At 40.8% G+C, this 24695-nt stretch overlaps 1 protein-coding gene across 6 annotated transcripts in view; it reads left to right on the top strand.

Moving 5' to 3' along the window:
- The window catches only part of DUS2 (dihydrouridine synthase 2), a 67911-nt gene extending 49702 nt beyond the window's left edge, over window positions 1-18209 (top strand). For 5 of the 6 annotated variants that reach the window (XM_019535687.1, XM_019535689.1, XM_019535688.1 and 2 more), the window contains 7 exons: window positions 918-1004; window positions 7590-7758; window positions 9862-9983; window positions 12094-12237; window positions 13483-13570; window positions 14491-14564; window positions 16838-18209. In XM_019535687.1, the coding sequence (XP_019391232.1) occupies window positions 918-1004; window positions 7590-7758; window positions 9862-9983; window positions 12094-12237; window positions 13483-13570; window positions 14491-14564; window positions 16838-17075 (922 nt within the window). In that variant the 3' untranslated portion in view covers window positions 17076-18209. Of the gene's footprint in view, window positions 1-917; window positions 1005-7589; window positions 7759-9861; window positions 9984-12093; window positions 12238-13482; window positions 13571-14490; window positions 14565-14779; window positions 14879-16837 lie in introns of all 6 variants that reach the window. The other variant, XR_002101214.1, reaches the window with a different exon arrangement.
- The last annotated feature ends 6486 nt before the right edge of the window (window positions 18210-24695 follow it).

The following is a 24695-nucleotide window of genomic DNA, read 5'->3' as shown; positions in this document are numbered from 1 at the left end:
TTGAGGCACGAGGTTCAAGAGCATTTCTTTAGTCTCAGCCTTGGTCAACACTTATCGTGGAAAACACTCACACTCTAAGAGTTTCCACCTTGCACCCTTGCTTTCAAAGAGCACACAGAATAAATCTGTTGTCTTCGGGGGGGCTGCACAAGGTTTCCACTCCTGGCCTCAGAGAGACCTCATAGTTCTTTAAAGAACTTAACTCAGTTCACGAGGAGAAATACTTTCATTGACAACAGCAATACAGAGTCCTTAGCCTTAACTCTTTCTACTCATAGTTATACCCATAGAAATTTCAAAAGGTTTCTTACCTTGATTTGGCGCCAGGGCTTCAGTGAAGAGATGTCTGTGCCCCAACTGATCGTTCCAGGCGTGTCTATCCGAGTCACAAATCAAACTTCGCTAGTGGTTGAATCAGAACTGACAGAGCCAGCTTTTCTTTATTTAGGGCTATACTGTGATCACAGGGAGGATTTCATACAGCAAGGAGAATCACTCACTTGTCTGTTTCAAAGGAATCCTCCCCCTCTCTAAGTTTTCTAGCGTTTTTATACTTAAGACAGATAAAGAGAAAAAAATACGACCTTGGAGAAACTAAAACAAGTTTACTTAATTGGACATCTGTGTACAGGGTAATAAGACATGCAGGTTTTTTTTTTTTTGAGCTGAAAACATAACTGAAATAAGCAGTATCAGCACTTCCGGTCTCTGTCTGTTCTTCTAGTCAGGTAGGCCAGAAGCCGACTAAATTTACTCCTACAGCAATAAAGTGTTTGGTATATCAGAATTTTTCCCCTATTTGTAGCTTTATACCATGAATGACAGTATAAACTGAAGGTAATGTTTGCTACGAGTTTACTTGCACACAACTTCCACCAAAAATCTTTGATCTTTTCTTTTTTTTCTTTGTTGAAAAGGAAGAAGGAGGAGAGGCCTCAACATCCTGTCCACTGTGATGTGATTAAAGCCATCTCTGAAGCAGTCTCTGTTCCAGTTATAGCTAAGTAAGTTGGACTAGTTAGTCAGTTATTTAAAGGTATCTATATTTAGCAAATCACATTCCCAGCAACTTACAAGCAAAAATTAAGTGGAGAAAATGTTAGGTAAGGTATATAGGGACCTAAGGGCTCTAAGTAGTCTGTGGTGGTGGACTTTCAAAGCTGGTCTTCTGAAATAGTATTGTAACTGGTTTGGGGTTTACAAATAGCTCCTTAACTATGTTTCAAATGCTACTGCTGTCATGATACAGCCTTGCTTATTCTCTGTGGAAGGACACAAATCTGCAGTTGGATCCAGTTGTTGAATATCACAAGTTTCTAAACACCTTAGATCCAAGTTTCTAAACACCGTTGTCATTGTTCCTTTCTCTATGTCTTTTTGGGAATGCCCCAGGTTAAAACCCAGACATGACACTCTAATGTAACCTTGCAGTCCAGTGGCCTACACCCCAGAAGCCTATTTGAGACTACAGTTGCGGAAGCATGATCCCCAGAGTCCACCTTTTTTTTTTCCAAGTTAAAACCGTCCAGGGACAACAGAGTAGTAAAACAGAAAACAGTTGCTAAACTGTTTACCATAGCAACTGAGCTTTTGTGGTGTTCTGTAATAATACAATATAACCTCATAAATCCAGTATCCTTGGGACCTAGCACCTGCGGGAAATTTGAAAATTACGGGTTTTTTAAACTCTGTACAGCCACTACTCCGGGACCAGCCACTGCTACTCTTCCCCCTGCCCCTCACTACCCCCACCACTCCGCAACCTCCCACTGCTACTGCCAGACTTGGAGGGGGAAGCTTGTATGCAGCAGCTACCACTGCCATCAACCACCATGTGTTGTCATTCCACGTGTGGCTACTACTCTGGGACCAACTACTGCTACTCCCCAGAATTTTGAAAATGAGATTTATAGTTATACACAAGAAGCCATCCTGAATATTACCTTATTTCTCCTGGTTAACACTTAAGCCAAAAAAGGAATATCTCCAGCTATAACTCTGTCCCCTATTTAGAAGGGGCAATGAAATATCCTTTTGCTGTAAAGGGTAGCCTCTGTAAATAAAGTCCTGTCCTCTTCAGTCATGTAGGGAAACTAAGTGCCCCAGCCAGATAGTTAGACTAGGGAGTTCTAGTCCCCTTCTCCCAGATTGAGTAAAGTCAGAGGCTCTAAGTCACACAAACCTGTTAGTGGACAAAACATTGCTTCAGTACAGGAAGTCATTTGGCTTTAATAGCACTTGATGGTTCTCCCCTTGTTAGCCCTTTTGCACATGGTGGCATGAGCTAAGTTATTGCACACTTTAGCTTGAAGAAATGACATCCAGAATAAACTGACCTGGTTTTCAGCAGCATGTGGATGTCCTAAACCAGGGTGGTGCAAAGTGAAGGTTACAGTGAAGTTTATAATTGTAAAGTAGAGTTTCCAGCGACCTACAGTGCATACTTTGATTGAGGCCTTCCCCGATTTATTGCATTCTTTGGCTGCCCAGATTTAAAAAAAAAAAAGTGTAACCATTTTTCTTAGTTTTTTATACATCTAACATAAACATCAAGTTCTATGATTTTGCTTCCCCTTCTGTCTGTAGGTGTGTGCAATTAGAAAACAAACATGCCAAAGATCTGTTGTTGGGCGTGGAGGGGAAATGTTTCTAATCAATCAACACATCATTTCAGCTCTTTTCTCAATGCAAGGCTTCTACATATAGAAGTAAACAGTTAAATCCTGTTCTGTTAACCATGTTTTTAAAAAAGAATATGCTGTAGCTTGATTTCATTGTATATATGAATTCCTTCCAATAGCAGATTGTGTCTATAGTGCATTTTCTTTTCTGATGGTCAAATCAATTTGACCTTACAACTTTGAATGCAGTATATCAAACCTATGTTGAAAAACAGCTTTATTGTAAACTTAACAGGTCAGTATTTTTGAGATACCCCTTGACCTTTTAACCATGGTTAGTAAACAACTGAACCTGCAAAGAATGAGTGTGCAAAAGGAAAAAGAAAAAAGCAATAAAGCCTGTTTTCAAATTTGTCTTCTGAAAATGGAATGTTCATATAAACTGTTCATAAGGGTGGTAAAGCAAAGTATGGATTTTTGTTTTGTCGTCTTCATAAGTGGGGAGAATGTAATTTTAAACAGTCATCACAGCTTTTTGATGAGCCATTTAACACAATGTCTTCAGCCAGCTTTCCAATTTCTATCATATAGCTACCATCTGAGCTGGCATTTTGTTGGCAGTATCATCAAGCAGGTAATGACTGAGGCCATGTCTATGTAGGAAAGGTTTACCAATTACCATATTTTCTCACATATAGCCCGCACACTGATATAACCCACACCAATGTATAACTCATGGAAAATTGTATTTTTGGAAAATAGTCCATGTATAGACTGCACCTATGTATTCCCTGCATCTGGTGGTGTCGGTGCCAGGGGCGATTTTAAGCCTATTAAGCCTGAGAGGTGCTTTCATAGTTTCTAGGGTCAGAAGGGACCTGAGTAGATCATCTAGTCCGACCCCCTGCCATGGCAGGAAATAATTAGTTGTTAATTATTACCAGAATGTTTGCCATTTGAGCTCTAATTATTACTGTCAGCTTGTAACATCTGCTCAAGTGTGTTTTAGTTATCAACAACTGTTTTCGGCCTTCCCGTAGTCTTGTTCATCAAAAAGTTGATCCTGCTACAGTTACCAGAAACTCCAGTCAGTAAAGGCAACCGACTGCCTATGAATTTACCCAACTTCCCTATCTCACTAACCCACAGGGTTCAATCCTACCCTTTCATAATTCATTTGAAAATGCCCAAGAGAACGTTCGACTTCAGATGGTCCATTATCGATTACACCAAGAAACACGGCAATCACGCAGCTGCTTGAGAATTCTCTGTGGATCAAAAATCGGTACTAGAATGGCGAAAAGAAGAAGACATCTGAAAACTCTGAATCCGAGAAAGTGCACTCGCAGAGGTAAGCATTGTAAATGGCCAACTCTAGAAGCTAACCTGAAAGCTCAACAAGAAAGCAACAAAGTTGTGTCAACCATTGCAATTTGGCAGAGGGCCCGTGTTTTGGCAAGTGAGATGAAAATAACAGACTTTGGAGGTGGATGCAATTGGGTACATACATTTATGTGCAGAAATAATTTAGCTGTTCATTCACGCACTACAGTAGGGCAAAAACTGCCAGATGACTGGAAAGAAAAATTAACAAAATTTCATGATTTTGTGTGTAAGGAGTGCAGAGTGCAATGTATGTTTTGGAGACATAATTAACATGGATGAAGTACTGATTTCATTCAACATCCTAGCAACTCGTCAAGTCAGCTGTTTTCAAGCACGGCAAGGCAGGTTTTTCGCATCTAAATCTTTGCTAATTTTTGATGTGATGGCAGTGCATAAGCACGGTAGTGTTCAGAAACAAATAAAGCCGGAGTGCATATTGCTGTAATTCCTGGAGGACTAGCCCGTAAGCTCCAATCATTGGATATCTCCGTCAACCATTTGTTCAAATGTTTCATGAGAAAGGAATGGGAAAAATGGATGAGCCAGGGTGTTCATTCATTCACCCCGTCTGGAAAACAGTGACAAGCCACCTATACAGAAGTTTGTAGCTGTATCGTTGCGGCCTGGAGAGCTGTGAAACCAAGCTCTATAATCAACAGCTTCTTTAAAGCCGGAATCCTGGACGGCGCATTGGGTGAGGAGTCAGGCTACACTGATTCGGAAGACTACACTGATGAACTTGATGACGCTGCTTTTGTAGATGTGTATTTCAGCGAATCAAGTTACGAAGCGGACTTTGAAGGTTTTCCAGCCAGCTAAGAAGAGGCGCCCAATTGGGTTTGAATGTTATTTAGACATTTATATGTTTTAATTTTCATTAAAGACTGTTCTAAAGACTGCATAGCCCACACCCTTGTATAGCCTGCACCCATCCGTCATATTTGTAAAAACGTATATAGCCCGTGAACTATATGTGAGAAAATACGGTATACAGGATTAGTTACACAGTTGGACATGTAGACCCATGATGGTCTCTTACTCTGATATGTGAATGCCTTTTTCCTTAGAGCTTTCCCAAGGCAACACAAGTTTAAGTGAAATAAAAGCACTTTTAAGCTGGAGTAAAAGTGTTCCCCAAGTTTCATGAGGTATGTTTGTACCTGTATAATTTTCTCAGTTTAAATTCATGCCTTATGTTATAACAACAAATTCTTGAACGTAATCTATGATTCCCTCTGGAGTCCTGCCAGACCAGGGCCAAGGCAGATTGACAAGGATGGTGAGGAAAGCTTGCAGTATCTCTGCCTGGGTTGTATGTTTTCCATTGAATATGTACAGGGGTGAACTTTCCAGATCCAGCTCTTTGCACCAACACTAACTTTGCATTTGTTTAAAAAAGCTCCAGGCCCATCTGTGACCATTAGACATGTTCTTTCTTCTGATAACAAAGCACTGTAATGAAAAGAAATGCCAGATGCTTGGCAGCATTTGTTACTTGTTATACAAATAATTCAGCAGTTAAGCCCAAAGGGCTCCTTGAGGTTTTAGTCCTCATCTAATGGTTTTCAGTATGCCTGCTTTAAAGTCAGTGAATGTGTTGGATCTCTACACCAGTGGTTCTCAACTTTTTGAGACTCAAGAGACAGCTCTAGAACTTTTTCAGAATTTGGCAGTGTGGCAGGCCAGTAGGGGGTGCTCCTGCATTGAGCCACTCACCTCACTCTGCCTGAATACTTTCCAGGCTCTGTGCGCCTCCCTGGGGGCACCTCGCGTCCGGCCAACACCCTTCCTGGAGCACACCAGCAAGCCTGGGGGTAACGCCGCCACCACCCAGAGTCTGGACTGATCTGGGACCTGCGCCCTCTGGGAAACACTGGCCTAGTAGTCCTTGAGGGTACTTGACCCACTGCAAGAACTTGGGGTGTTTCCCTCCATCTGAAGCACAAATAGTGGTCTTCCGTAGTCAGCTGAACCAAGGGGACCCCAAGGCATAATCTAGACCCTCTCCCAATAAGTCTCCCATGGTAGGTACAAAGAAAAACTTTATTGGTTACAAGGAGTAGGTTTGGAATACGGTACAGTGTAGAGCGATATCAGAGAAATACCTTTAGAGCAAACAGTGGCATGGTAGCCTTTGATTATGTATCTGTGTTACTGCAAGCTATATCACTAGTTAGATCTCAAGTAGCTTACTAACAAGTATCATCTAGAAGCAGGTGGAGATTCCATCTGGAGGCAAGCAGTTCACTGAGCATGAGTTTCGAGAGAGAGAGTTTCAGGTGGTCCTGCTTCTCTCTGAGTTCTCATCATGGCTACTGCCCCTTCTCCTGGGCAGTCCTTCACTTATAGCCCTTATGACCTCATTTACCTGATCCAATAAAGGCCAGCAACTGTTGGCTGCCAGCCAACCAATTTGAAATGCATCACTGGTTGCCAGGTAGACTGGCAGGGTCTTTGGCCCCCTCCCAGTCATGTTGGCATTGCTTAGAACAATAGGGAGTTTAAGCCCCCCACCCAGGTATGTGATGCTGGTCACGTAGGCAGCGAGAGCAGGTTTCCCCCCCTCCCTCAGGAATATATCCAGCTCAGGTTACACCTCAGAGTTACCTTAAGCAGATGGGACCAGAGGAATCTGCCCTCTGCAGGGACCATAGTAACTAAATTGTCAGCAGAGTTTAGGGAGAGACAAAGACGATATTCTGCCACAGGCCCAATTTAAAAATACTAATGTAAATATCATATAAAATATAATGTTATTAATTAACCTGTTAGTAATTGATTAGATGATTATAATTATATTCTGTTCACCCCACTGCCACTGTTGATACATGCAGGTGAAACTGTGCTGAATGCCTCTTCCAGAGCCATATCAGGAAGTGGCTATGGCAGAAATGTGTGCTCTTGCCAGAGTCCTTCCTAGCCATTGCTGCACAATGTCTCCCAGAAACAGATGCATGAGGCAGGTGGAACTGTTCTGTTTCAGGAGGCACACTGAAGCCAAATGGAGAGGCAGATGCAGGAGAAAGCCGCGCCTGCCTGAATGTTATGTGGGCAAGCACACCAGTTCTCCTGTAGCTCTTCCCATTTTTGCTTCAGTCTGCCTTCTGAAAATGGAGGCATTGAACAGTATCAGCCCGTAGCAGCAGCAGCCTGGAGAAACATTGTTGCCATCACATAGCATAGATGCTTTGTGTGCCTCTGTTTTCAGGAGGCGTGTTGGAGCTGAACTGTGAAGAGCTACAACAGAAACAGTTCACCTGCCTCTATAATAATGTCATGCAGGCAGGAGCTGCTTCTCACTCCTAAAAACAGGGGCAGTTTCACCCCACGGTGGCATTGCTGACCACATAGCATCTTTGGCATGTTCTCATGGCACCTTAATTGATAATCACTGTGCTAGACTCTAAGTATCGCCTATGAACAAACTGTATCAGAAATGGAGGTAACAAAAGTATATCAGAAACTGGGGTCTTTATTGTAACTCTGTTAACATTGAAATACATTGTCCTCTACACTTTTTAAAACATAACTTGTGGTGTCACATTAATAGTTGCAGATCTTAACAATGATGTTCCTTTTCAGTGGAGGATCTCATGACTTCATCAAAGAATACACTGACATTGGAGCCTTCCAGCAAACAACAGCGGCGTCATCAGTAATGATAGCTCGGGCTGCCATGTGGAACCCATCTATTTTCAGAAAAGAGGGTCTTTGCCCCTTGAAGGATGTCATGCAAGAATACATAAAATACGTAAGTATTGGGAGACTTCTACTTGAACTTTAACATTGCTTAGAGATGTTAGGTGATGGATTATGCTGAGTGCTTTAAATTTCTTGTTGCATTTCAATTAACAGAGCTTATGCCATATTTTTGACCATTGTGCAAAACGGAATGATTACAAATTAGTTTTTCAAATTCTTATTCTGAAGACAATTTTCTTTTGAATACAACTTTTTGTTTGCCTGTGTGCACTATATATCAGGCATGTTGCTCAAGAGGACTTCTGCAAAACTATTACCATGGGCCCCTCTAGGCACTGGTAAAGGTCTGATAGGATGTAATGCATGATCCACACAATTGTGCCTCCTGCCATGGCATACATGCATGGCAGGAGATGTAGTTGTTGGATCCAGGATCAGATCCTATCATGCCTTATTGCCAGTGAAGGGGGAGCCTAGGATCATGATCCTGAGCTTTCCCTGCATGAGCTCCCACTGCTGCAAGCCTTGTAGCTGATGAGACTTCCATCTCTGGCAGCAGCCCGCAGGCTGTCGCAGATGGGAGTCTTTGTCAGCTGACAAGTACCCTATTCACAGCAGCCCATGGGACACTGCCATGGCTTGGAATACCTTCAGCTCCAGGACTCCCAGCCACTACAGCATGTGGTATACACCCACGGCTGGGAGCTCCGTCGGCTGACAGGGCTTTCAGCCATGGGCACAGCTGTGCTCCATGTCCATATTAAAGTTGGATAGAAACCAGCTACAAAGTGAGTACATATTTTCCAGCTTTAGCTTTATAGCTGGATGAACCTTTTATGGCATGATAGTTAATTTGCACATGTAGCTGGTCTAAATCACACAACCAGGCAACTATGTAATCATGTAACATGTAGAGGCAGCCCGTGAGTGCCAAAGCTGTGCTGTTATAACAGTGAAAGTCCTGGTAATACTGAATGAAGCTGAAAGAGAATAGAAAGATGAATTCTGTCCAGGTGGTTGTGCAGAGAAAACTGTTCTCAAATTCTTTGTTTATTTAAAATAACTTTAAAGTACTCTAGAGAGCTAGTTTCCTATTACAGAAAATATAAAGTTGTTTCTCTAACTTTTGAAAAAAATTAAAGAGGGAAAAGTGGTCAGTAAAAATAATATTACACCATCACGTTGTAGTTTGGTTTATAAGACGTCTAGCATGTAATATTTATGACTACAAGTAAAACAGATTAAATTAATTTGACCTTGGGGAATTTAATAGTGCTGGGTTTTTTTCTAGTTTAAATGTTTTGAATCATTGCAAAAACAAATTCCTTTTTTAAAAAAAAACAAGAAAAGTTCAACATAAACTAGTTGAAAGTCTAAAATGTGTCTTAATCACTAAAATAAAAAAAAATTTAGTTCCTGTAAAATGTGCACCAAAATCATCTCTGCATGTATTTCCATTGTGATCAGAGTTATATCAGAGGTGAATTTGGCTCAGACTGTTGTCTTTCCTTTGTTACAGTCATTAAGTAGCAGTGTTCCTAAAGTGATAATTGTAAAACAGATGATATCTTGAACAGTGACTTGTGTCTTGATGAGGCAAAACTTTTGTGCACATGAGTGATGTAAATAGTCTTACTGAAGTTAATGGCATAAGTATCCTACTGGATCAGAGCCTTTGCTCATAAGATATTATTTACATTAAGTGCAAAGATTTACTTATTTTTATACCAGTCCTCCTCCCTGAAACCTGTACAACTCTGACCTACTTAAATTATGGGGGGGAAAAAAATCCAAAGAATGCCTAATGAAAAAATCAAGTTAGTCAAACTTTCAATGTAAAATGTATCCATCTTAGTAAATAAGCAAATTGTTGTAAACAACTTCCTTATCTTGTTCACAAGCATGTAAGTAACCACTACATTTCAGTTTGGACTACTTTTCCTGAAAAAAACTAACAGAACATTCCTGGACTACGTTAACAGACACAAATAGATGACTGAGCTGGCATTGGTATTCTCTTAGGAACTGTCTGAACTCTACTGTATATTCCATAATCCATTTAAAAATTCAGCAAGAAGTATGTGAATGGATAGTTATTAGATATAATGTTTATTTTGGTGTATTTCATAGATTACTTGTCTCTTTCTTTCAGGCAGTGAGATATGATAATCACTACACCAACACAAAATATTGCCTGTGTCAAATGTTAAGAGAACAGTTAGAAACTACCCAAGGAAAGAAGTTGCATGCTGCACAGTCTACTCAAGAAATCTGGTAAGCTTTCTTGAGACCAACAGTCTGTCTCCAGCTATGACTAGCATTTCAGTGTTTCAAAGCAACATGCAAGAAACCTCTAGATCTAGGATAATTTGCTGCCCATGTTAGTTCTTCATCTAAGACCCACAGAGATTGGCTTAACCCCTGAAACATACATGTTTCACTGGGTAATACACTGAATCATGTTTTAATCCGAGGATTGCAGGTCCACCAACTTTGGGTTTGGTAGCATGAAAAATGGCTCCAAAGTGGAGGCTTATATGCTACATGTTGTTTTTTTCCAGTGGTTTGTAAATTACTATATAAAAACATAGTTTGCGCTGAAAAAAACTGCTTTCTATTCATCTTTAAAATTAATGAGCAGAATAAACTATAAAGCCAGTAATAATATTTCTTTGCACATTTACAACATAAAAAGATCACCTAAAGGGTATTTAAAAAAATCATGCTGATTTTTCACCTGAACACTAGGTCATGATAACACTCTTTGGCTGGGAGACTCTCTTATGTTAATTGGAAACAATTTTGACAACATATTTTTATATATTAGTTTTGATAAAACTTTCATTGAGAGGGTTTCCTAAATCAAGGAAGGAATTTCTGGTGGTAGGGAGGTTGAGGGGAATACTAGCATATCCTGGTGGTCAAGAGGTTGGAAACTCAAATTCAAGCTCATACTTTGAATCACAGCATGAACTTGGAACAGTGTATCTGAAAGCTCTGGGAGTGGTCAGTGCCCTACTTTTGGCAGCACAATTTGTAAAATGAAGACTTGGTTGTAAATAGCTTGTTTTATATACTTTGCTTGCCAGTGTAGGCACCTCCTTATTTGAACATAATCAGTTTTTGATAGTTTCTCCTCTCCTTTTTTGGCAATCCCTCACAGTCAAGGATGATTGTCTTCTATGAATGTCTTATCTGTGGGTCTGAAGATGGCTAATGAGGCCAATATGGGATCAACACTCTGTTGTAACTCGGGCACTTGTGGGATGGGTGGCTCTGAATTCTTGTTTGGTCTGCAACATGCTGTTTTTGCTGATCCCACTTTCTCTCTTGTTGTCATCGTAATGTTTCAGAGTACTCAGATCTTTGCAGCAGACTTCCTCCATTCGGGTGGTCCTGGGCGATAGTCTCAGTATCAGTTTTTGATAGTTTAGTGCTATGCCCTATTGAAACTATGAGCCATGAATGGAAGAAGGGACAATTATGCATGTAAAAAGAGATTGTTCAGGAATTAGTTTCACAGCTGGTCCTTCCAGTTTTTGAACTGTTATCTCCCAGAAACAGAAGAACATACAGTTCTTATTTGAGTAAATATCTTTCTCTGTAGCTAATATTGTTTAATACTGCTACCAAGTGGCGGTGGTGATAAACTGCAGCCGTGGAAGTTTTTAACTTGATGCAGGGCTCTCGTTCCCATTGAGTGCTAGAGGATGTGCTAATATATTTATGCCAGCAAAAAGTTTTACACGGCTCAACCTATAATTATTTCCTAGTTAACTTTACGGAGCTTCGTCTCCAATATAATTCACCTGTGATGTAATATTACTCTTATACCAGCAAGGGCTATTGTAGAGAATACAGGACTCTTTTTACTTCTGGATTGCCTAACCCCATGGTGAGCAGCGTTTATATGAGAAACTGGTTAAAAAAACAAAACTCAGGATTATTTACAATATATGCATTGACTACCTTTTTTTGCTACTGGTAGCTCTGAAGATCTGATCCGCACTAGCTGTCTCTACTGGTTTTTCTCCTGATTTCATGCCTCATTGGAATTGTAAACTAAATTGAGATTGCAGAATCTGTTTTCGATGGCTTCTATCTTGACTTTCAGAAGCCAGCTTGAGGCTGCGGGGCAAACAGGGAGGATTATTTACCTTTTTCCTTGTAAAGTGAGCAAATTTTATATGAAGTCACAGAGAAAAAAATGATTTTAGACCCCTATGACTATCTGTGTCACTTGGTGGAATTTAACTGCCCCTTAACATAATTTTCTAAGTAAATACAACTCATTTAGGAAAAAAAATTGTATTTCTACTAATTAGATATGAAATTTTTTATGTTGAGCTCTAACAATGCTAACAAATATATATTTTTTTAATAGTGAAGTCTTTGAAATGAGTGGTTTCTATAAAGAAACAACAGCCATTCTGGAGGCTAAGAAGGTATCATTAGAAACTAAAACACAAGATGAAGGGGATCAGGTAGAAGACACAGATGTAATAAAAATGGCTGTTCGGTTTGACAAGTAAGCATACAAAGTTTATCATTCATCACTTTTTCTAACATTTCATTTACACATGTATCTGATTTTGCTAACTGATAGAATTTTCCCCACTTTATCATTCTGGAAGTTGACTGTTCAGATATTACAATAGTTACTGGATAGGTTTTGTACAAAGAGGCATTTCATACAGCACTTGATTAAATCAACATCTTCATCATTTTTCTCATATCAGTTAGTTTCTAAGTCAGTGTCAGTGATCGCCTATTCTGGGCTCACTTTCCCCAATTTTTTATTATATAACACAAAATCTTGAATTACAGCAAGGTTTAAGTGCATGCATGCCCAAAAAAAAAAACTGATAAAACTTTATGTCTTTAAAACTTTATAGACTGAGATTTAATAAAGTCATGTTATAGTTTTCTAATATTTATATTGTATTCTACAAGGAAGTTCCTGCAGGAATGTATGGTGTACACAGTAGAAAGCAGTCTCAATCTCCTCCCCTGTCCCCCCCACAAAAAAGCAAATTTTTATAGGAAATCATTTAAGCTACCATTAAAGAATGTTTACGAAAGATATGTATCTACTTTTCAGTTAGCACCCTTTCAATGACCCCCTGCTTACACCACGTGAACAGGAAGATGGGGAAGAAAAACTTCTCTGGGAAATAATATTTCATGTTATTTTAGATGCCATTTAAAATGTGTTATTGGAGCAGACTTCTGAGAAAGAAATGGAGGGCTTATCACTTAGAAGTTTTAAAATTAAAAATAAAATTAAAAACTACAAAAAAAATGAATAAATTGCAGCCCTATATGTATAAAATTAGCTGTGTACCTTAATATATGTCTGGCAGAAGGCAGGGTAGAGAGACATCTTAAAGACTAGCTCAGGGGTGCTCAACCCCACAAGCCTGTGGAGCCATGTAATCTGGACCATGGGGCTTCTCCTGGGTCTGAAAATGTGGTGGCTGAGGGCCTTATCCTGGTGTGTGGGGCCAGGCAGTGGTAGTGCAGGGCCTGAATCTGGCCCTGTACCACTCATCCAGTCCATTGGGACAAAGAGAGAGTATCACTGGTCTAGCTGAATAGTCTATAAGGTGTATCTCTACCCTGCTTTCTACCAGACTTCAGACTAACGCAGCTAACTACCTCTCTGACAATGTGTCTATTCTATTTATGCAAACCCATGCAATATGCATGAGAGAATTCTGTATTTCAGTATGGTAGGATACCTTGTGTTTCAGTTTTTCCTTTGCCTCTCTAGGCGAGAGTATCCACCACAGATTACTCCGAAAATGTATCTCTTGGAGTGGTGTAGGAAAGAGAAGCACCCTCAACCTGTTTATGAAACTGTGAGTTCCTGCATTTTTCCCCCGAAGTCCATGCTAGTTCTTTAGACAGTACATTATGCCATGATGTCTTGAGACTCTCAAGAAACTGGGTTAATTGATTTGAAATAAAATAAGAAGTTTATTAAAAAGTTCCTCTTACACTGTGGTTGTTTTGCTACTGTTCCTAGACAGCTTGTATGTGTGACAATTAGCATGACGTCCCCAGAAGTTATGGGCATATTTTTGCGGCATAGAATTGTGTGTCTTTAGGCATGAAATTTAACTTCAGGTGACAAAGTTTCTTCTTTGTGTTCCTGTATTAAATAAATGGGTCACTTGATAATCATGAGAAAGCGGAGTTATTTAGTTTGGGTAGATACCTGGCAAACTTCTCCCATGAAATTCTGTCCACATTGTTCAGTTGTTATCTGCAGATCCCTCCCATTGCTGTGTCAGTCTTGACTACTTAGAAGAAAATTGCCAATTATGGAATAGTTCTATGACAAGTACAGTTAGGGTTTTTGATGAGCTTTATTAATTATACTTCACATAGCTTACTTATGGAATTCAGGGAGCCTTAGACAAAAAAGATGAACTCTAGTTCAGTGAGTCCTCAGGACTGTGTCTAGATCATAAGCATTTTTAAATGCACATATAACAGCATATTAAAGATTATAATTTTGTGATGATACTGCAGAGATAAGTTAGATAAGAACAATTGTTATGTTCCTACATGGCCATTTTGGAAGCATCTGCAGTTTGGACGAGTCATTCCTTGAATGTCTTGAACATGTAAGGGGAAATTTGTAGCTTAGAATTGTAATATGTCATTTGTTCCTAGTGTAAAGACAGGACTAATAAGGAATCTTGATGATGTTTCTCATTTTATAATTTTTAATAGTTTCTGTCAACTGGCATCTTTAATTCTTTTTATTCTCTAGGTTCAAAGACCGCTAGATAAATTATTCTGTTCAGTTGTAACAGTAGCTGAGCGAAAATACAGATCAAGTTTATGGTAAGATATATTTTGCAACTAGACTTTAGTAAAATTATAAACTTTAGTAAATTTAGTAAAATTATTTCTGTGGTATGCTCTTATACATTTAATAGGCAAGAGTGATATGCAAGAATATGGCATATGCTTGCACACTTAGACCTGGCAAAGAAAGAATACTAAGCTTTACTCTTAGAGCTGCCTCTGAGAGGAGGAAAACCTTTGAAATTTTTTAGAACAATAGGATGACAGACCTGTGCCAAAGAGAAATAAGTCCCACAGTTGAGAGCTCTTCAGAGCCAGAGGCATCTTCTCCAATGGAGGAATCTTAGGAGGTGAATATTATATTAGCATAGATGTATATCACAGTTGTCCACAAGGTGGTCTGTGGCAGAGACTTGTAATGCTGAGTATTTTAAATTGTGCAGCTGGAAAAAACCTACATTCTTAGGGCTAAGAGCTTTTCATGGAGAGAGCTTTCTCAGTGATACCATGCTTCTTAATCCTATTTGCTACCATCATAAAATCCCCTCAGTACACAGAGTAGATGAGGGAAGAAAGACGATCCTTCAAACAATGACTTCTGCCTAGCAGCAAAACTTCCCTTTTTTGGGGTTGAGGACAAGAATATTATCCAGTTGGCAACAACATCACACATTTGCCCTAGAGCACTTGCTGGTCTATAGAACAAAAGAGCTGTGCCCTAGCAGCATTCTTATAATCTCTGTCTAGTATTTAGTGATATATAGTGCTCTGTACGTCAGATTTGATTACTTTGTAATTACATTCATTTTATTAAACAGATTTGCTAAAATGTTGGTTTGTTACAGTATATGAGAGAGAAAATAAAATGTAGATATACTGTAATTAAATCAATTGATTCTAAAATACCTTTACATTTGCACTGTTAGTCCTCTGTTTCACTGCAGTTACTGTACATGGTGTGAGATCTACACAAACTTTTCTGTGTGATTACTACAGATCACACTCATTTCTTCTCACTTGGAAGCTAGGAGGAGCTCTCTCATTGGGAACTAGATTTTTCAAAATTCAGGGGGTGCTAGATTCAACTGTAAATCTGAAACTGATATAAGAGTATTTTCAAATTCATAATCTCTTAGAGTTACTCTGCTCTCTCTGAATATTATGAATACCTGCAATAATCTAGTGAAATAAAGAAAACAGAGTTTAAAAGCACTAATGTAGCAACCTTAAAAAATGTTCCCTCTACCAGGACTGTTTAAACCAAGCAAACAAATAAAAAATGTGTGTGAGGTTTGATCTAATACCCAGATTAATTTATTGGACAGTGAGACTGAATCTGAAACTCCAGTGTTATAAAAGTCTCAAAAAATAAAGCAGTTTTCATCCATGTAACATACGATGCACCTTGATGAATAAGCATTATGCTCATTCTATAAATACATTCAAGGCAAAGACCAGATAACTTGCTTTTTGGAAATCATGCAGTGAATCAGTATCTGCATCAACAATGCTGTACGATTCCACAGTAATATTCTGTATAATTTTATATAAATTCTAGAAATCCCTAGAGTTTGTCTCAGACATTTCTGTCTAGGATTGCACTTGATAAACTGTAAATCTAAGTTCAAGCATTAGACATATTAAAAAGGGATAGATATATGCAACAGATACCAGATTATTTTGTTATTGTTCTTACAGCACTCTGATTGTCAGCCAGCATGAGAGACATTCCATGCTCAACTAAAGAAAAGGTTTGAGAAATGAGCCTTTTAACTTGTTAAGTTTCAAGACTTACAACACCCAACTCCAGAACCTCACTGGGGGCTTTCAGTCTAGATGGAGTTCTGTCTACTTTTTACATTGACTTCATTGGACTTGTATTCATTCAGGGGATGAATTTAGATCTCGGTAATCTTTCCATAAAGAGATCCTCTAAAACTGTCTGGGCTTTAGTTCAGATTTATAATTTTAGTGTTAGTTTAGCTGAGGACCACAACATTTGTCCCCAGATCCCATTGGCTTCATACCTTCTGAGAGAAATCGTTTTGACTGACAGATTTGGTCCAATATTCTTAGAAAACATTTTCCTGTTTACAATGGTACGTGATCCGTGCTAGCTGAGCAAACGCAAATACACCTTTGAAACTGAACTTCTTTGTTCCCTACCTGTCAAACTGCCAGAAAGATCCCATGCTGTTGTTTCACTGTGTTGCATCAGACCCAAGAAATTCTTTCAGGCAGGCAGTGTTATGTGTGGCAGTATTCGGGTTTCAGTTCTACTTTTACCTGTGCTCTGTTCTGCTCTTCAGGGACAAGTCAAAGAAGTTGGCAGAACAGGCTGCAGCTATTGTCTGCCTAAGGACACTGGGTCTCCCAGAGGGGAAGGTGGGTGAGGGAGAAAACCACCTGATTAAAAAACGCAAGAGGGAAGACCACAATCTCACGAACAACAGAGAACATGGAGATGAACTTATTGAGACTGCATGTAAGAAAGTTCATTTAACTGAAGGAACTTCAGACTCCAGCACTTCTGAAATGGCACAATGAAAGCAGCATGAACATTCCACAACTATGCAGCTCCTGATTCATTCCTTTTTTGCACAGCCTGCTGTTATATTTTATCTGCACTCTGTCAGAGACAGATAAGCTGCCCAATTGTGAAAACCTACTGTATTGGGACGTGTTTACTTTTTTTTTCTTTGCTTCTTTTGGTGCCTTTCAAATGCAGTAAATTAGCAGCCTGGATTTTAAAACAAAAGGACAAGATAAGCTTCTTTCTACAGTAAATATTTTTTATTTCATTTGAGTGGTTTTGTTTATAATATTTTATGTAGACTGATGATAAACTAACAAGATGGTTCAGACTGCAATACCCACTATCTACAGATAGAATTATAGAAGTAAGGTGGTACAGTAACAAATATTAGCAACTGAATAGATTTGGGTTTAATAAATTAAATTGCATTGGTACTCCCATTGAACTTCATATGTGGTTTGCAATCCTGTGTTATTATCATAAATTAACTGAGCCCCCCTCCCCTTTTTGAAGGGAGATTGTTGCAAAATATAATACCAAACTTGAAAATACAATTGCATTATTTTATCAGGTTTTACTTTTTTTTGCCCTGAAAATTACAAGTGAAACAAATTACCATCTTTCCTTGAACTTCAACATAGGATTTTTTTTTCACTCTGGCTGTTAAAGTGCATCTTTTGTCCCTAAATAGCAACCTAGTTGCTTCTGTATTTGGCCAATAGTGTTCATGGCCCTAATCAGCAAGCAGATTCTCCTCTTCATCTGGCAGTGTAATGTCCCATTAAAAGGAGACAACAGTTACATTCTGTCCATGAAGAGATGACATCCAGAGTGGCCTCCATTGCACAACCTGGAATTGTGATTGTTTGGCTTACACTCCAAGATGAGATTCTTAGTACACTAAAATAAAATGCAGGATTTGAGATTGGTTACACTTTGTTGGAGTTTGGACATATTTCTCTAAATACCTTACAAGTGGTCAGCTCTTGCCAGAAAATATTTGTAACAAACCTACTGCAGTGCATCCATAACCCCTACATTCTTTTGTATGAAGAACATTCAAAGCAACTTTTGCCATTTATGTAGTACATCTAAATAATGTACTATTTTTCTATTTAAAAATAAAATAGTTAATTTTAAATGAAGTGGCATCTGCACTAAACCATTGTTTTCTAATAGAATAGAAGTATTCTACTTAGATAATGTTCAGACTTTTTTAATTAAAAAGATGTGTGTATGCATATTTATGGCTGCTATTCAAATTGCTAAATATTTTTAATAAACCCACAAAGTTTGCATTTAAACAGAAAACAATTACAATTTGTTTCCTACTTATTTTTCAGACTGCAGTAAAAACAATTTTAAAAACTCCTTTCAGAATTGTATGCTCCAATTGCGTATAATAGTTTTAGTCACAGATCAAAATCACTTCCAAGCAGCAATAAAATATACAACCTCCAGGAATAACTGTTCTTCTATTGAGATTACTTTCTTAGCTGCAGTTTCCATCAAGACTATTTCGAGACAATCATCAGTTTCTCTGGGTGCTCCTGATAGAGTGCAGGTTTCTGCACCCAAGCAATACAAACTGTCTGTAATATGTCTCTGATGGCAAGGTCCAAATTTAACACTGTAGTCGCAGTTAAGATGAATGGTATAACTAATACACCTTGGAAATGAATTGGCTTAATGCATCCTCTGAGCATTTGCCACCTTCACTGAGGGCAGGTATACACGTGAAAGTAATAGGACATAATAATTTCCAGTGTTTATTGAGCAGGAGTTTATTGCTCCTAGGCACCATGTTTACACATGCGCCTGGGACCACAGCATGTTGAGCCAGGTCAGAGCAGCCCCGGCTGGCAGGGGGCCCAGGGAGTCAGCCTGGGGCTACTCTGAGCCAGCTCAACGTGCTGCAGAGGGGCTGGCTGGGGCACAAGGGTGCTCCAGTGTGGGGCTAGCCGGCAGACAGCCTTGTTCCCCAGCCAGCCCCGTCAGCATCTACATGTGTGTTGCTGTGCACTATATAACACCGCCACAGAACAGTACTTGTGTTACAAGTGCTAACCTACGGTGGAATTAATTAGTTTGCTGCAGCCTAATAGGGCTGCATGTGTAGACACTGAGACTTTACTGCAGAGCCAATTAGGCAGCTCCGCAGTAAACATCTCTTGTAAATGCTCCCAGATTCTCTGCATTATCCAGTAGTTTTCTGGCAAAATACTCATGGTGCATGCTTTTATCTACCTAAAATATAACATCTGTGTGAGTGAGTGAACCTAGAGGTATAATGCATAATTACAGCATTAGCTCATGCAAATTATACTGTAAGAGAGTGGATAAATTAGTCCAACTAAAGATCCAGTTACCCAGTTACTCTAGTTAAAAATTAAAGGATACACATGTCACGGAGTGGGTGCAGGGGCGGCCGTAATCCTGCTAGCGCCCCCTGCCGTGTCAACTTAGGTGATCTAGCACCCTCTTATCCTCGCCCGTCACGTCTTTGATGGTAATTGGTTCAATTAGGGAGGCTGCCTTTATCTCCTAATACCCGGTGTAAGTTGAACTACCCCTGCTCCGTATGGGGTGCCTCGGTGCACCCCCGCCTTAAGGGCTAATGCGTGCCTCCTACCTCCCCTTCAGCACGCCCCAAGCCTTGCAGCTATTCCCAGACGTTATCAAGCCCTTACACTTTAGCGCCCTACCTGGCGCCCCCGAGCTGGTTTCACCACCAGCGCCCCCTGTCTGGGGCCTATGCCGCACCTCTCACGCCTTGGGGCTCAGGTGGAGCGTAGCCGTGCCTGGCCCCCTGCCCTTCTTCAGGTTCGTCTACCCGAGGGGAGCCAACACTGCCCTCAGGGTTGGGGTCTCTGCCCCTATACACTGCTTCTCACTGGCGCAAACAGTTGTGCTCCACTGGCACCGCTCATTGTGCCCTACTGGCACCAGGAACCCCCAGATTATTGGGGAGCTGCCGTGAGGCCTCCTCACACCCCTACAGCCTCACCCGGTCCTCCGGTTTAACCATAACTCAACCATGAGCCAAACGGCTGCAACACAAACATAAGAAGCTTCCTGGCTTGTAACACAAAGCCTGCACTCACTTGGCTCCTTATCATACCCCTTCTAGGGTTCTTTCCTAGGAGTACCTAGGGGTACCATGTCATCATTGCAGCTGGTCAGAGTGGTCAGGCTGCAACCACCAACTCAGCCTGCTCAGCTCTCCTGCAGAGCTCCTGCGGCTGCCAGAAGGGAACTGCTTTCTGGGCTCAGGCCTGGGCTGTTTATAAAGGGCTAGCCCTGCCCCCTTCCAGTCACATGGCCCGCCCAGTTGGCGCAGCAACCGGCACCTGAGCTGCCTCTGGAGATTGACAGCTCCACTTCTCCACTTCTTAGGAACAGGGCACCTCAGTGCTCCTGTGACAACACAGAATTATGCCATATCTCTAGATGAAAACAAGGCCTGGCTATAGATACCATCTTTCAATCAACCAGACTTCACTTCAACCTTTTTACAGCCAATTGGCATTCAACACCATTTGATATTCATAAAGGAAGTGCAAAGCAGGCCCTATTTGATTTGGATTCGGCCGGAATTGGGGACAGTGATTCGATTCATTGATTTGGATTACTGTCCCCGATTCAATTTGGCCAAATCTGAATCTGAAGATTCAAAGCTGATTGGAGAATCAGTGATTTGGCCATAGATACAGTGCACCCACCTGGCCTCATATAGGCGCTCCCTAGTGGCCTTAGAGTGCACACCCAGTGCTGACCACAGGATATGCCCTTGAGGCCTGAACAAGGGGTTGTGTTCACCCCTGAGGGAGGCCCTGACACTCTCCTGCCACAACTTGGTTGTCTTTTCTTCAGTGGTTGAGTTCCTCACAGGCTGGTGCTGCCCTTGGTAGGCGTTCTTGGGGCTCCACCTCCCCTACCCCCAAGCCATGCACCAGCCTTTAGGACAGCCAAATGATGAGTTGCCAGCTAATCCCTCAATGTTGTCACCTGCCCTCTTCTCTCCCTGTTCATCTTCACCGTCCCTCTGCCCTGTGTGACTCAAGGCTGTCCCTGTCACTTATGGGTCTCAGGACTGTCCTTGTCACCGTGTTTCCTCTCCGCCTGAGGTGTAGCTATCCTCAGTGCTGCCTCGGTTTTCCCCTCTTGACCTGGAGGGTCACTTCGAAGCTCACTCCCCAGCTTGGGCTCTGCACAACCTCCAACACAACAACGCCACACAAAAGACATGAGAAAAAAAGGAATAATTGGGGCACGGGGTCTCAGACCACCCCACTCACAGATCTAGTGTCTGGGGTCGTCCAGGTCCCTCAACACTGTCCTGCTTGGCTTGGCTTCCCTGCTAAGCCAGGTGCTAAGTCCTCTTAAAGACACCAGGACCCTTCCAGTGGGGCTCTGTCTGGCCTGCTGCTGGTATAGCCCAGGTTCAGCCTGGGGAGCAGCCTTGCAATCTGGCTCTGTTGTTTCTGCCCCCAGCTCCAGCTCCCTGCCACCAGCTTTTAAATCAGCTGGGCGGCAATTCTCGCTTGCGTCATTGGTTGGCACTGTTCCCAGCCAGAAATAAAAGCAGCTGACAAACCACACAGGCAGTTCATCTCAGTGTGGCTCCATTACTCCTGAAAATGATAAGCGTGCCCCTTTTTCAGGGCTTTTCCTTTTCTTCTTTAGGCGGGTCAGCCCTGCCTCGGGTCCCGCCACAGGCGGGTTCTTCGGGGTCTCCGCTTGTGTCCCCTGGGGGACACACAGCTTTAAAAGTTTTTTCTACATACCTCAAGGGACCAGCATGGCTTGTGAATGCTGCAATGCTGGGGTGCATGGAGCATCCCACAGGAGTCAGGGACCAAAACTTCGCACAGCCCAAATATTCATAGCACTGCTCTGTGGAGTTGAAAATCCAACATGCAGTCTATCAAAAGAAGGGAGCAGGCTTTGAAGGCTCTTTGCTTCAGCTGCCTACCCCAAATCTTAATTTATTCACTGGTTTTGTACACCCTGGGAAATCTTTGTATATATAGAGTTGTTCTGTTTCACAAGTAATGTGTTATGAAAAACCTTCTTTCTTGTATCCACAGCTATCTTCTCCACAGCATGTGACAATTTTAAATTATGTGACATGAATTTAAGACAATTAGGGCCAAATGGTAGATGGGGTCTGCTAATTTGATCCATATTCTTGGTGTATTGCTGAATATCTAGCAATCAGAATGTTTACAAGGTAATTATTTAAATGATTAACTGGTCACAAATAATTTTATCTACCTAACATGTAACATCTGTGTGAGTGAGTGAAACTAGAAGTATAATGCATAATTACAGTTGGGTAAGCCAAATGGTGTAGCGTCTGCAAACAAGAAAATGAAGAACTGGTTAATTGAAAGGAAGGCCTGAGGCCAAATTTAGTAGTGCTGTACATGCTGGTCAGAATATTAGCATAAACAAAGGATGACTTACTTAAATACCTTACATCTGTCTCAGAAAAAACAACTAACAGAGGGGTTTTGTAGTGTTTGTGAGATAACTTAATTACTTTTCCTGTTACATGCCTTTTAATCTACTTACAACTTGATGTGTAAATACTATACCATTTTTTACTCCTGACTTCATCTCTCTGTGGTAGCAGCACCTGCATTTACTTTGTCTGAGTTTTTGCTTTTGTTCTTAAAACAGTTTCTTATACAGTGGAACAAACTGACTTCCTTTTAGAAACCATTCTATTTAAGGCACGAAGAACCTTAACAATTAAAAAAAACTGGTGGCACAAGTACACTACAGTTTGTCAGCTTTATTTTCTTTGGCCAAAAGTGGACCTATGTTTATACCTTTTATGAGCTGAAGGTGGCAGATTTTGTTTGCACATGAATGCTGATTTGTAGACTGTTAAGGTTACATCCTCTGTACTTCTCTGTTCTGGCATATGGTGGCAATATAGATCACAACTGGATTTTGAGAAACTTAACATCGATCACATGAAATTGTTTCTTCCTTAATGTGGATGTGTAGTATGAATGCAGCGCTCTGATGATAAAGGCAGAAGCTGTGCTCTCTTTAGCATTTGTTTGGTAGAAGCATTTCACTGTTAAGCTGTTTGTGAAATGTAATGAAGCAACTGTTCTTTTCTGTTACAAGGTAAAAAATAAAATAAAATGGGCAGTTGTGCTTGATTCTTGAGATTGAAGGCACTGGGATCAGGAGCCGTAGGTAACAATACCCTGCAACCTGTGAGGATTAACTACAGGCTCTCTGTAGAGAGTACCATAACCTACAACCAATCCATTCCTTACATGTATTGTGTTCATTGTAACATGAATGGAAATGTGAAGGTGTTTTATCAGCAGTTAGCCTGGATGCTCCCATGTTGGGGACCACCTCTGGAGGCCTTGTCAACAGCATGCTTTATGGAATGTCCCAGGCCCCAAGCCCAACCCCACCCTGGAATGCGAGGTTAAATGTTGGCAGTACAAACACAGAGTTTGAATATCAAAATCCTAGAGTTCCCCGGTACTGCAATTTCAGAAAGCTGGCAAGCAAGACACATGTCGGCTCAGCTGCTCTCTGATTCAAAGAGTAAGAATGCTGTGGTTTTTTTCACTTGCCCGTTATGACCTGCAAAGAAGCACACTCTTGAAAAAGCTTTATCCAGGAAGCCTGCAACAGGTCATAAACAGGTGCTGGCTTGTGAAAGAATCCCTCGTACATAAAAGCATTTTGTCACTGCTTTTGTAGTCAATGCTACAAGCTCAACATGTTTGAGACACCAGTTGGCCTGTTAAACAGAGAACCTGCATGTCCTGAGATTAACATAAGGGTCAGAGATCAGACTGGTGCCTAAGGCTGTAACACTGATGCTGGCCCTCCCCATTGCTATACAAGAGGCCTATGTTTGTATCTTATTCTGTGTGTGTCACTGAGGAGAGAGCTGATGGAATACAATGAAAGCAACATGCATAGCCTTTGGGGAGCAGGGAGTATCTTGTATTGTTAAATAACGGGTCCCCAGATCAGTTTTGGATTGGAACTGATGAGTTCCAGAGGGAGCTTAGTCCAGTCACCCTTACTCAGGAGACTACTCATCTCAATGGCTTTGAGCTAGGAGGCTGAAAAAATACACAGCATGTGTGTTTACATGCGGTATTCACTTAGCCTGCAAGAGAAAATGTCAGTGGTCAAAGAGTTAATGTGAGTTGAATCTGCCTACTCTGTATCTGTTGGATGAGTCCTTTGGCTCCTGGATGGTGAAGGAGTGTCTGTTTTCCTTTTTGTTTAACTTCTTCTCATTGCATTGGGACAAGTTGTCTTGTGTTTTGCTGTGGTATTTTACAAAATGCTTTGGCAAGAGTGTGAAATTTTGTTCACTCTGAACTAATTTTTTTCTTTGGATCATCCCGGACCAGTTGATGTATCAATTCAAGATTTTGTGTGGTGACATAAAAGATGGGCTTACCGCTTTGTTCTTTAAAAAAATTGTTGTGTACCTGCCAGGTATAAATTAAATACCATAAGTTACCATATAATTGTAAGCATATATGTCTGATTAATATTCTGGTGGGTATACCTGCTGGACCTGGACCCACATCCAAATTTTCCCTTTTTCTACGCCTGGCTTTAAAGCACCT

The sequence above is a fragment of the Crocodylus porosus genome, unplaced genomic scaffold (genome assembly GCF_001723895.1).
Source record: "Crocodylus porosus isolate Cpor-Errol unplaced genomic scaffold, CroPor_comp1, whole genome shotgun sequence".
NCBI classification, from domain to species: Eukaryota; Metazoa; Chordata; order Crocodylia; family Crocodylidae; genus Crocodylus; species Crocodylus porosus.
This window is presented reverse-complemented; position numbering and strand designations above follow the sequence as displayed.